Source organism: Pseudorca crassidens, chromosome 6 (genome assembly GCF_039906515.1).
Source record: "Pseudorca crassidens isolate mPseCra1 chromosome 6, mPseCra1.hap1, whole genome shotgun sequence".
NCBI lineage: Eukaryota > Metazoa > Chordata > Mammalia > Artiodactyla > Delphinidae > Pseudorca > Pseudorca crassidens.
Genome location: NC_090301.1, coordinates 9,382,280 through 9,395,297, shown reverse-complemented (window position 1 = coordinate 9,395,297; position 13,018 = coordinate 9,382,280). Strand labels below are relative to the sequence as shown.

At 44.5% G+C, this 13,018-nt stretch overlaps 1 protein-coding gene across 2 annotated transcripts in view; it reads left to right on the top strand.

The window, feature by feature from the left end:
- The window catches only part of FBXO36 (F-box protein 36), a 98,443-nt gene extending 89,038 nt beyond the window's left edge, over nt 1–9,405 (top strand). For both annotated transcript variants that reach the window (XM_067740315.1, XM_067740316.1), the window contains exon 4: nt 8,913–9,405. In XM_067740315.1, the coding sequence (XP_067596416.1) occupies nt 8,913–9,101 (189 nt within the window). In that variant the 3' untranslated portion in view covers nt 9,102–9,405. The remainder of the gene's footprint in view (nt 1–8,912) is intronic.
- Nucleotides 9,406–13,018: the final 3,613 nt, after the last annotated feature.

Genomic DNA, 13,018 nt, shown 5'->3' with positions numbered 1-13,018 from the left:
CTATTCAACAACTTGGCTCAGCAGTTACCCCTCTTCACCATGCATCACTGCATCATTAATTTTACCCCTCTACTGGATCATTTCCATCAGCACATAAACATACATTTAAAAAAAAATTGCCTTGACCTCACTCCCCATTCTTTTCTTAAAGCAAAATTCCTCAAGCATTCTCTGTACTTGCTATTTCTACTTCCTCTCCTGTTCTTTCTTGGACTCACTCTAGCCAGGCATCCATCCCCACTAAGCCACTGACACTTCTCTTGTCGAGGTTGCTATTGTCCATCACCTTGTAAAATACACCAGTTTTTTTTTTTGAAAGATTTTTTTTTTGATGTGGACCACTTTTAAAGTCTTTATTGAATTTGTTATAACATTGCTTCTGTTTTTTATGTTTTGGTTTTTTGGTTGCGAGGCATGTGGGATCTTAGCTCCCTGACCAGGCATTGAACTTGCACCCCCTGCATTGGAAGGTGAAGTTTTAACCACTGGACCACCAGGGAAGTCCCACCAGTCAGTTTTTAATTCCCATCTTATTTCACTTTTCAGCAGCATTTACACATTTCATTATTCTCCAGATTTTCTTTGCTCTTCTCAGTCTCCCTGGCTGAAAACTTTATGCCCTGACTGCTTAATGCTGGAATGTCCTAGAGCACTTCCTTGGGCCATTTTCTCTATCTACAGTCACACTGAGATGATAGCTTTAAATATTATTTACATGCAGCTAATTTTCAAACATACGTTTCCAGCCCTGAGTTGCCCTCTTGAACTCCTAACTTTTATATCTCATTGCATGCTCAATGCTTCCTCCTAGATCTAGCAGTATAGACATCTCAAATTTAACACATCCACACCAGACCTCTGAATTTCCCCACACACATACTTATTTACAAATTCTAATTCTCCCACAGTCTTATCTTTCTGTCCTTGGCAACATTCACGCAGCTGCTGAAGCCAAAAACTCGTCCTTAATTCTTTTTTTTCCTCTTCCTTCTCATCTAATTCATTATCAAGTGGTATGAGCTCTACCTTCAAAATATATCTATCATCTGACTCTGTCTCGCCTCCTGCCTGGCCACCATCCTCATATCTTCCTGGATTTTCTAGAAAGAACTCCACAGTAGATTTGCTTTCACCTCATGGGAATAGCAGCGTACTTTCATCATTTTGCCTCAGGACTATGTCAGTTCTCCAGCTGAGTCATACTTACATCACAGAGATATTGATCCTGTCACCTTCCTACATGCTGGTCTGCATTGGTGACATCATGCTGATGAGCAGGAGTAGCAGATACCTTGGATGCCTTGGTGAGATCGTAGATGTCAGGGAGCTGGTGCAGTGGTTGGGAGTCTGCCTGCCGATGCAGGGGACGCGGGTTCGTGCCCCGGTCCGGGAAGATCCCACATGCCGCGGAGCGGCTGGGCCCGTGAGCCACGGCCGCTGAGCCTGCGCGTCCGGAGCCTGTGCTCCGCAACAGGAGAGGCCGCAGCAGTGAGAGGCCCGCGTACAACAACAACAACAAAATAATACTTTAAGGGGCTTCCCTGGTGGCACAGTGGTTGAGAGTCCACCTGACGATGCAGGGGACGCGGGTTCGTGTCCCGGTCCGGGAAGATCCCACATGCCGCAGAGCGGCTGGGCCCGTGAGCCATGGCCGCTGGGCCTGCGCGTCCGGAGCCTGTGCTCCGCGATGGGAGAGGCCACAGCAGTGAGAGGCCCGCGTACCGCAAAAAAAAGAAAAAAAAAAAAATTGAGAGGCCTGCCATCTCAATGCGTTATCTAGAATCCGTTGCCTTATTGTAACTTCCTATCCTAAGAAAACAGCACAGCTCTTTGTGGATATTTTTAGTTTTAAGGTAACATACAGCACATTTGAGTTTGCTTCTCTGATTCATTTACCAAATAGCCCAATAAAGCTGCCAGTTTTAAATGGGGCCCAGCTTGCAGTGTAAGCAGCTGAGTCACTGGCTCCTTGTGATCCAGCAGATTTCATGGTGCTCAGAGCGTCTGTGGCCTGTATGGCCATGGTCTATCTGGATCCTTGCTGAAAGTTATGGCACGCGTCATCAGGAAAATTACACCTCGTACCTCCAGGGTTTTAGAGTAAAGGCATGGATGCTTTTACAGATAACTGCTCTGCTATTGAGAAACAGCTCTTGGATTTCTGTGGGGCAAAGGCTAATGTTTTGCCTAGATGGTCAAAGTCTTGAAAAGAACAAGATTTGGAGATTAATGAGGAGTTTTGGGGAAGAGGTATTTGGGTGGACTTTTCAGAATAAGCCAAAGAATCAAGGTATTTGTGTCCCACGTGACTGCTCACCAAAGAGCACTCAGTGCCGAGGATGCTTCCAGTGATGAGATGATAAGGTGGTTTGCTCTATGGGTGTCAGTCAGCTCCTTTCCCCAGCTGGGCTCATAAACCAAATGCCCAGGTGGCAAGGATGGAAATTGTGCACGGACTCAACCACATGAGTCTCTTATTTTCAAGATTAACCTGCCCACTGTCACAGGAGAGGCAATGCCGAGTCCCCAGGAAGGCGCCATGCTCCAGGGGGTCCAATCAGTAACGAGGCGGTAGGTCAGTTACACTGGACGCTTGTCACCAAGGAGAAAGCAGCGATGTGTCCTCCCTGGATGGGTTACCTCTTCTGGGTGTGGCTCGGCTTTGTGGCACGCCATGCTCCTTCAGCAGCATTGTGTGCAAACTGACCAAATGCCTTATTTTTCCATCGTCATAGCCCGTACAAGATTGCTTCAGATTATTTTGCTGAAATAAATTCATTTATTAAACAAGTAGACATAAATAAATACGGTAATGAGTACACAATTTCCTGCTCTTAGCTTGCATACTCCACTGTCTAGAAATACTTGTCCTCACGGCTTCTTGGAGGCGCTTAATCCCTCATCAGCTAACGGACAACACTTTACAACATTGGAGCGCGGTCTTACAGGATGTATTATATGGTCTCGGTCACTGGCCAGAATGTGGTCCTGTTTCTTCTGTAGCTACAATCAAAGGACGGAAGTGGGAGTATCATCTCAGAATCATACATAGTCACCTATGTGAAAAAGTGTTGTTTCCTTCTCCACAACTTAGGCTTCTAGTAGGTAAGGGATCTTGATAGTCAAAGAATGAATAGTTTCGCCTAAAGAACAACAATGACTCCATTGAACTAGAAATTAAAAGAATGAAGAGTGCTCCCAGGCTATCTGGGGCTCCTAATGCCACTGAACAAACAGGCAAAGAAAAAAAAAAATCCCCAAATGGGCATTACTGTGTTGGCTCTGGTGATTAATCATGTTTATTAGAGAAAAATAGAGTTGCTTGTTCACAGTGGAATTACAGAGAAGTATTTCTGGAACCCGGACCATCCCTGCAAGTGCTTTGTTTTTTCTTTTTCTTTTCTTGGGGGTGGCTGCACTGCGTAGCTTGCAGGATCTTAGTTCCCCAAGCAGGGAGGAATCCCCTGGGATGGAACCCCTGGCCCCTGCGGTGGAAGTGCAGAGTCCTGACCACTGGACAGCCAGGGATTCCCCTCTGTGAGTGCCTTCTAATACTGGCCTGTTCAATGGCAAAACTTATTTAAAGAAGACTAAAGCATCTTCTACCTGAGAGATCAAGAAATACTCACACCCAGCAGGAACCGGAGACGGTTTGGATCACCTCAGCAGGTATAGCAGCTTGACCAGTTGAGGTGCTGGCTGAGAACAAAAGGATGGTGGAAAGGGTAGTAGAATGAGAAAATTACAAACACAACTCCTGCTTGTGACCAGTTGCAGAACCTAGGACTATAGTAGCTCCCTATATTTTCTTCCTCACCCAGTGATATGTACATGTTTAAAAAATTTATTTATTTTTGGCTGCGTTGGGTCTTCGTTGCTGCGCGCGGGCTTTTCTCTAGTTGCAGCGAGTGGGGGCTACCCTTCGTTGCGGTGTGCGGGCTTCTCATTGCGGTGGCTTCTCTTGTTGTGGAGCACGGGCTCTAGGCGCGCAGGCTTCAGTAGTTGTGGCACGCAGGCTCAGTAGTTGTGGCGCATGGACTTAGTTGCTCCACGGCATGTGGTATCTTCCTGGACCAGGGCTCGACCCCGTGTCCCCTGCATTGGCAGACGGATTCCTAACCACTGCACCACCAGGGAAGCCCTGATATGTACATTTATATGTAAACCAATATTTTCCTCTTTCCCTTTCTTCTATTATTTTATACAGGGCAAGTCGGTACTGGTTAACTTTATAATTCTAGGATACAAAGATGAACTGGGATTAACTAGAGGTAACAAACACTACCCAGAGGTTTGTAGTGACTGCTGGGATTTGGCGGGAGTGAGGTGGAGGTGAAGGCAGAGAATAAACGCATTGTCACCGTATGAGGGGCAGTTGCTTTGCGTTAGGTGGAGCATTGCTACTGCCGTCATTGGGAAGTTTACGTGTGAGAGGAAGGGTCTGTATGTGTGAGAAGAAGGGTCTGTATGGATAAGAACAGCCAGGAGGTCAGACAGAGGAGACATGCAGTGGGCTGGCTGGCTTCACGCCTGTTTGAGCTCCCTCACACTACACGGAGTTGCCTTTGTGTGCTGTGAAGGTAAGAAAGATAAAAGCTACATTTCATGGATGCCTTTGCAAGTAGTGTCTTGGGCGTAGCCTGGGCTCTGTCAAGTTGACCCACGTGCAAGAGTCTTGGAAGGAAGAGGTGAGCCAGGTGGGGCAGCCTCCGTGCTTTTCCTGCCAGCATGGCGCTGAGGCCTGTAGGGGAGGTTCTAGGGTCCGGTCCAAGGCGTTAGCACATCTTTAGGTGCTGAGTGTTGGGGAGCAGAAGCAGTGAGATTTCCACTAGAACAGTCTGGGTTTCTTGTTTCGTTTTTTAATCTGACTACTGAGTTTTTTTTTTTTTTTTTTTTTTTTTGCTGTACGCGGGCCTCTCACTGTTGTGGCCTCTCCCGCTGCGGAGCACAGGCTCCGGATGCGCAGGCTCAGCAGCCATGGCTCACGGGCCCAGCCGCTCCGCGGCATGTGGGATCTTCCCAGACTGGGGCACAAACCTATGTCCCCTGCATCGGCAGGTGGACTCTCAACCACTGCGTCACCAGGGAAGCCCTGATTTTTTTTAAAATTAATTTTTATTGGAGTATAGTTGCTTTACAATGTTGTGTTAGTTTCTGCTGTACAGCAAAGTGAATCAGCTACATGTATACATACATCCACTCTTTTTTGGATTTCCTTCCCATTTAGGTCACCACAGAGCACCGAGTAGAGTTCCTGTGCTATACAGTAGGTTATCTATTATATATTTTTTAATTTTTTAAAAATGTTTTTGGAATAGACAAAGTCTTTATAGGCATATAAACAAAGGCAGAAACCATATATAAAAGACTATTAGGGCTTCCCTCGTGGTGCAGTGGTTAAGAATCCACCTGCCAGTACCGGGGGTACGGGTTTGAGCCCTGGTCCAGGAAGATCCCACATGCCGTGGAGCAACTAAGCTCATGCGTCACAACTACTGAGCCTGCGCTTTAGAGCCCGCGAGCCACAACTACTGAGCCTGTGTGCCACAACTCCTGAAGCCCACATGCCTAGAGCCCGTGCTCCGCAACAAGAGAAGCCACCACAATGAGAAGCCCGTGCACCGCAACAAAGAGTAGCCCCTGCTTGCTGCAACTAGAGAAAGCCTGCACACAGCAACGAAGACCCAATGTAGCCAAAAATATAAATAAATTAATTAATTAATTTTGAAAAAGACTATTAGATTTGATTCTATCCCCGTAAACAAAATTTAAAAAAATTTTAATTTGCACATGTAAAAGTAATAACCCTTGACCACCTGGAGGGGTGGGATAGGGAGGGTGGGAGGGAGGGAGACGCAAGAGGGAAGAGATATGGAAACATATGTATATATATAACTGATTCATTTTGTTGTAAAGCAGAAACTAACACACCATTGTAAAGCAATTATACTCCAATAAAGATGTTACCAAAAAAAAAAAAAAGTAATAACCCAAACTTTAGAAAGAAAATAAGCAACATATGATTAACTTTGCAGAATTATTATAAATTGGTAAGTAAAAGACTAATAATACCATACTACAAAAATGAACAGAGATTATGAACAATTAGCAAAAGAGGAAATACAGAAATCAACAAAGTTCGACAAAGCAATCTCATAAGTAAACAAAGAAATGTAAATTAAAAGAAGACACCTTTATAGCCAACGAAGTCTGAGGATTTATTTTGCATGGTGATGCTCTGTTCACACTACTCTAGGAATTATAAGTCAGGAAACACTTTCTACAGGATACTTTAATGGTATATATTCAATTCTTTTGAAAAGTTAAATTTTTAAGAATGTACTTTAAAGAAAATCATGTGTTAATAAACATATATGTAACAAGGGTATTTATAGTAGAATTATTTTTAATCATTAATTATCTATTTTATACATCTAGCTGCTGTTATTCCTGGCTGTAGAGCATTGAACGTTTCCCTCTGGTTTTACTAGATATTCTGTGAGCTTCCTATTGCCTGTACTGAATCCCTCTCAGCTTAAACAACATAGAATATGTTCTGTGGTCTGAAACAAGGGGCCCTGTCCAGTACCATAGGTGTTCCATACAGTTTGGATGGATGGATGAATGGAGGAATGAATAGGCTATTGAAAATTGTGGGGCAGCTTATCTCCACACTAAATGGACCAAACTATAGTCACTTTAGTTTGTATTTCTCTTTTCTATTTCTTCCCTTATTGTTAGTTTCGCAACCCGTTGTTCTCTGCTTTCACTACTCTGCCTCTGATGGCATCAACCAGCCTTCTAATTTGCTGTGTCTAGACTGCTGAGGGCTAAAGGCTGTACACGAAACTAAAACAAATTCTAAGGAAAGGAAGAATGATTAGTGAGTGTAGGCCTTTTCTGCAGAACCCCCACCCCCACCCCCCGCCCCCGCCTTTCTAAATAGAGCCCAACTGGATTCAGTATTCTGGAGTTGGAGGGACTTTACCATGCCTGTCTGCTTCTCCTATTTAAGTGTTAAAGTTGCCCTCTAATTTTAAATAGTGAAGTAATTAGTTCAACCTAATTTTTGTCAGATCAACTCTCTTTATTATTCACAGACACAGGGTCTGCACAGATCATTATCCATAGATAATCTTGTTTCCCACCATTATTGACCTTCCAGCGGCCCATCTGCTTCTTGTGTTTCTTTGCCTCCTTGTAAGAGGAGTCTTTGTGAGTTGCTCCAGGGGGCCGTGTCTGGGAGGGTCTGAGCAGGAAGCAGGAGCCTCAGCCCACAAGCTCTGCACCGCTCCCCACCCCCCACCAGTTTAAAGGAACTGTGGGCTCCTTAATGATCCTCTGTCATGCCTATTCTTTCCACTGCTGGATTTTCACATGTGACAGGAGAATCAGGTTGGTGATGAACTTCCCTGAGCGCACAATTGGCACAGGAAGGATGGAGCCAGGAAGTGTTCTGGGGCCCACGTGAGACCCTTCTTTGAGCACATTTCATATTACCGGAGTTATCACTACGCAGCGTCAAATATCCAAGCACCTTTCAATGTTCCTAGTCTTGCATACAGGTACCAAAAAGTCACGGCTATCTCTAAGGTCGGAAATAATACATGTAATGGAAGCTTTAACTTTAGGAAAGATTTGGGGCATGGAAGCAAGGGATTAGGAAATCTCCTGTTAAGAGTGCTTAGTAGCAGAAGACTGATGGGACTTCCCTGGTGGTCCAGTGGTTAAGACTCCACGCTTCCATTGCCGGGGATGTGGATTAGATCCCTGGCTGGAGAACTAAGATCCCACATGCCCAGCAGTGCGGCCAAAAAAAAAAAAAAAAAAAGTAGCGGGAGACTGATGAACATAGTTGCCGTAAATGATAGTGACGATTGAAAAAGTCCTAGTAGGAAATCTTGGGTAAATGGAAGCTGAACTCTGGCAGCTTTGAACTTGGAGGGAGGGCAAAGTGGTCTTGTGCAGATATTGGGCCAGAGGGGTCTTGTCTGTCCTTAACTTCATGGCCCTCAGGTAAAGGCCCAGACTGCAGCAGAACATCCCTGGGAAGATTATTCCCAGAGAACGGCTCCCTTTGCCATGTGTCTGGCAGGCTTGGGGAGCGACTGCATCTTGTAGGCCACTCTGTTGCATGGTGTGATGTCATGCATGCAAAGGACTCTGAATAAAACATGAGGACGGGACCCTGGCACCAGGAATGTGTAAATTTTAGGTGTGCTGGCTGGCAGTCTCCGAGGACTGCTTGTCCGCTTCAATGCGGTTCGCTACTGAGTAGCCCGCAGTGACCTACGGTGTCTGCTGTACAAGCCCGGGGAGAGGTGACTCAAGCAAGGGTTAAACATGAAGCTGAGCAGGAGTTAGCAACACTTTTCCTCGAGAAACTGCTGCAGCCCTCGGTGAAGACCAGTTGACCACACCATTATCAGCCTGTTACGTGGCTAACTGGAAGTTCACCACATAATGTTGCGTGTGTAAACTTAACCATATCATGTTGTATGTGTACTGTTTATAACTGTGTCACATTTTGCATCTTTTTTTTAAACTTTTTATTTTATATTGTAGTATAGTTGATTAACAATGTTGTGTTCGTTTCGGGTGTACACCAAAGTGACTCAGTTATACATATACATGTATCTATTCTTTTTCAAATTTTGCATCTTAAATGAGATCAGGACTTGATTTATTCCATTAATCGAATATTGCTTCATCCTTTAGATACTTGTGCACTTGCCTCTCCTCAAAGAGGAAGTTTCTGGAGTCAGAACTGTGTCTGGCACACCTTTGTGCACCCGTGGTGTTTCCTCCGTTGTCTCACAGGCAGCAGGGGTTGGATAGTGATGTTGTGAGTGAGTGAACTTTTCCTTAACCCATGTATGATGTCACCCACCTCTGACTTTTTCCACCCACAGTTGTGCACGTCAGGCAAACTGTGGGAGCAGATCGTCCAGTCTGCCTGTGACCACATCACCCCAGAAATGAGAGCCTTGGCTCAGGAAATGGGCTGGAGACAGATGTTCTTCACCAACAAGCTGCAGCTCCAGCGGCACCTCCGCAAGAGGATACAACAACAAGGAAGCCAGAGGAGCAGTGAGCTCTAGGGTCACACATTCCTACCTGCAGGAGAGTTGAGGCACGGCTGTGTTTTCCATCTGTGTCCAAACCTCTTCTGCTGCCTTTGATTAAGAACTAAGGTTTTGTTGATTCAAGAAGCCATAGAGTACTTGCACACAAATGCAGCACACCGCCTCTGCTGGGCTTTGCCCGAACCACGGTCCCTGCCACAGGGAGGGTCAGCTCATGGCCCCAGCATAGGGGCAGCAGGACAGGAGGCGCCCATGCCCTGCCACCCATCAGAAAAGAGGCTTCTGCTGTATGGTAACAAACAATAAATGATTATTAGCAGGTTTTTATTACGTATGTATTTTATCTAGGCGTTGGAAAGGGGAACACGGCTTTTGAATTATTTCCTGGTGTCTGTCATCTGAATCCATCCATGAGTAGGTGGCTGCATGTCCCCATAGGGAACTGTGAGGGGACAGGGGCAGCGGGAGACACTCCTGCTGAGTGCAGCTGCCTTCCTGACTCTGCTCCGCTAAGATGGTATTCAGGTCCCCCACCCTCGGGACCCGGGATGCCAGGCTCCATCCCCCCACGTGAACAGCCTCTGATCTGGCCCTGGGACATGGCCGGAGAGAATTCTAGACATTCTGCTTGCAGACCTCGTGCAGAGTCCAACTTCCCAGGACTTTACGTTGTCAAATAAACCCATAAATATTTCTAAGAGAGGTGCGGCTTCCCCAAAGAAATGTGGACAGTTACCGCTATTATAACAGGGATTTTTTGGGGGGAGGGTGTTTGATTTTTATTTTATAAAAATTTTATATAAAATTTTATTGTATAAAAATTTTAATACAATTTTTAAAGGTTACTTTCCACTTACAGTTATTACAAAATATTGGCTATATTCCCTGTGTTGTACAATACATCCTTGAGCCTATCTTATACCTGATAGTTTGTACCTCCTTCTTCCCCACCCCTGTATTGCCCCTCCCCCTCCCCATCCCCACTGGTAACCACTAGTTTGTTCTCTAGATCTGTGAGTCTGCTTCTTTTTTGGTTATATTCACCAGTTTGTTGTGTTTTTTAGATTCCACATGTGAGTATAACAGGGAATTTTTAAAACACAGGCTGTGGGTAACTGAGTGAAAACCCAAGTACATTTTGTATTCTGTTAAGTTGGCAGAGGGGCAAAAGTGGTACAGTTTCAGGGGAGAAAATTCTACCTCCCTGAGATGGGTTATTTAACAATTGTTTTCTTCCTACTTTCTCATGGCAATTAAGTACCCAGACAAGGCACTCACAGCAGCAAATAGTCTCGTGACTCCTTTTAGGCTACAGAGCAAAGTAGCTCTCAACCTCCCATCACCTTATCAACGCCATGAGCTCTTCCTGCCTGCAATCTCCACTTCGCTACATAGAAAAATAATGCCCTCCCAACCCCGCGCTTGCCTCCCGCTAGAGGAACTTCCTGTGATGCCCTGGAATCTCCCAAATGGTGGGGAAGAAGCGGACTTTGGCTGTCCTCCCCTCCTCACTCCTTCTGGAACAGCTCCATAGCCATAGCTTAATGACAGATTCTTTCTTTTCTGTTTTACTAAACCTGGATTCATATCAGATCAGACTTTAACCCCCATCCACACACCCTTAACACTCAGTCTTGGATTTCCAGGGACATCTGTGAAATCAAATGCAGTCTCCTTCCTGCAGATGAAGAGCCTGTCAAAGTTGTGTCTGGTGGCTGGCAGGCAGGCAGAGGGCCCATGCTTCTGTGCGGCTCCCGCTGCCTCGTTTCGCCCGGAAGTTACAGACTTCACTCCGGGCCAGGTTTTCAGTGACAGGTTAATACCACGTGTATACGGCAGCTGTGTGTGTGCACAGCATAACTGCGTAGATACCAAATTACAGCCCATTTGTAACATCAATGCAAAATGCCAACAGCTTAAAAAATTTCATGTGTAATGTTTTATCAACTGAGTTCTGAAAGCTTATGGGCATGTATAATAATCTAGATTCGACATGAATCAGTAAGAACACATATATGGCCATTTGAAAACTTACTATCTATATAAAAGATAAGATAAATATAGATGCTGAAAGCTAAATAATTAAAAATGAGTTGTTAATATGTTGGCTACTTTAAAGTAATAGTTAAATAGCATAGGTTATTAGATTATTTCAATAATTATTTGTCCTCATAATTTGAGTGCCTTATTACCTTATTATAATTATTTTTACTAAAATAGGAGCAGTATCATCAACCTAAAATCCTGCGCGGCACCAGCACTCCCAGTGGTCTATCATTTTGCCTCTCTCTCCCGCCTCAATAGGGAGGCGGTGATGGTTTGCCTCTCTGCCTCTGTTGACAGCTTTCATGTGGACGGATAAATCTGCTTCGTTCATGACATATCAGAGTAAAATGTCACAGCATTTTATACTTTTGCCTTTTCTCATCTCTTCACTCAAAATCATTTCTACTCGGCTCTCATTCACCATTGTAATTGTAAAAGTAAAATACTGATATTTTCTGATGATTTATATATTTAGTGTTATAAGAGCAATCTATTGTTTTTTTAAATTAATTAATTAATTTATTTTTGGCTGCGTTGGGTCTTCATTGCTGCGTGCGGGCTTTCTCTAGTTGAGGCGAGCGGGGGCTACTCTTCCTTGCGATGCACGGGCTTCTCATTGTGGTGGTTTCTCTTGTTGCAGAGCACGGGCTCTAGGCACACAGGCTTCAGTAGTTGTGGCACGCGGGCTCAGTAGTTGTGGCTCACAGGCTCTAGAGCGCAGGCTCAGTAGCTGTGGCACGTGGGGTTAGTTGCTCCATGGCATGTGGGATCTTCCTGGACCAGGGCTTGAATCCGCATTGGCAGGCGGATTCTTAACCACTGTGCCACCAGGGAAGTCCAAGAACAATTTATTAACAATAGCAAATGTGAATATTTAATTTATAAACTAAAAAATAAATACATTATACTCAATGTCAACTTCTATTGCTGCTTTTTTTCCTGAACAGGTTGGCATAGTACATGCATTAAACCTCGATTATATGGAATCCACAATGTTTTGTTTTATTGAGTAGGGCCAAGAATTTAGGCTGTGATTATATTTGGGGGAGGGGTGGGAAGCAGGGGTCGGGTCAAATCACTAATTACCACTTGTTGCTGTTTTCTGAGCTGCTTGTGTACAAGATGGTCATCAGCCCTCATTTATTACCCAAACCAACTGCCCAGCTGCTGAAGAATAATATCAAAAGACCTTACATAAAACATCTGTGCAGCATAGTTTTTTGCTCTGAGCTTTAGTGTAATGACCTCTATCTTCAGTTTGTGTTGTGATATGATACAGTGTGAGAGAGAATCCAAGCTTTTCGACTCTGAACAGTTGGCTTCCACTTGAAATGGATGCCTTTGGCTGGATGTTAAATAGCATGGTTGGACCATACTAAAGAAAGGTGTGCACCTGCAGTTAAAAGCATTCTATTACGTAGCAGGTCATTTTACAAAGTAAAATTAACATCTTAGCTTTACATGTTTATTGTTTTGAAATGAGATCGTCCGTACACTGGGATAGCATTCTTTCGCCCTGGCAACATGGAACCCTCAGGGATGGGAGCTACGAAGGACTTGCTGTTTCCTGCTTATCACGTTCCCTCAAACAGAGATCTTCATTCAGAAAAGCTATTTTCCATTGGGAAATCTGTTCTGCCCATCCAGAAAGTCTGAGAGCCATAGATCATGGTCACGGACTGAGTTGGAATAACCTTAGGAACAATAATAATAATAGCAACTTCCATTGATTGTCTACTGGTTACCAAGAAATAAACAGGTAGTAACCGATTTAATTCTTACGGCAACCCTTGAAGGTAAGTGATGATATTTCTGTCTTATAGACCAGGGGTCTATAAACTATGGCATACATCTAATCTAACCAGCCACCTGTTTCTGTATATGAA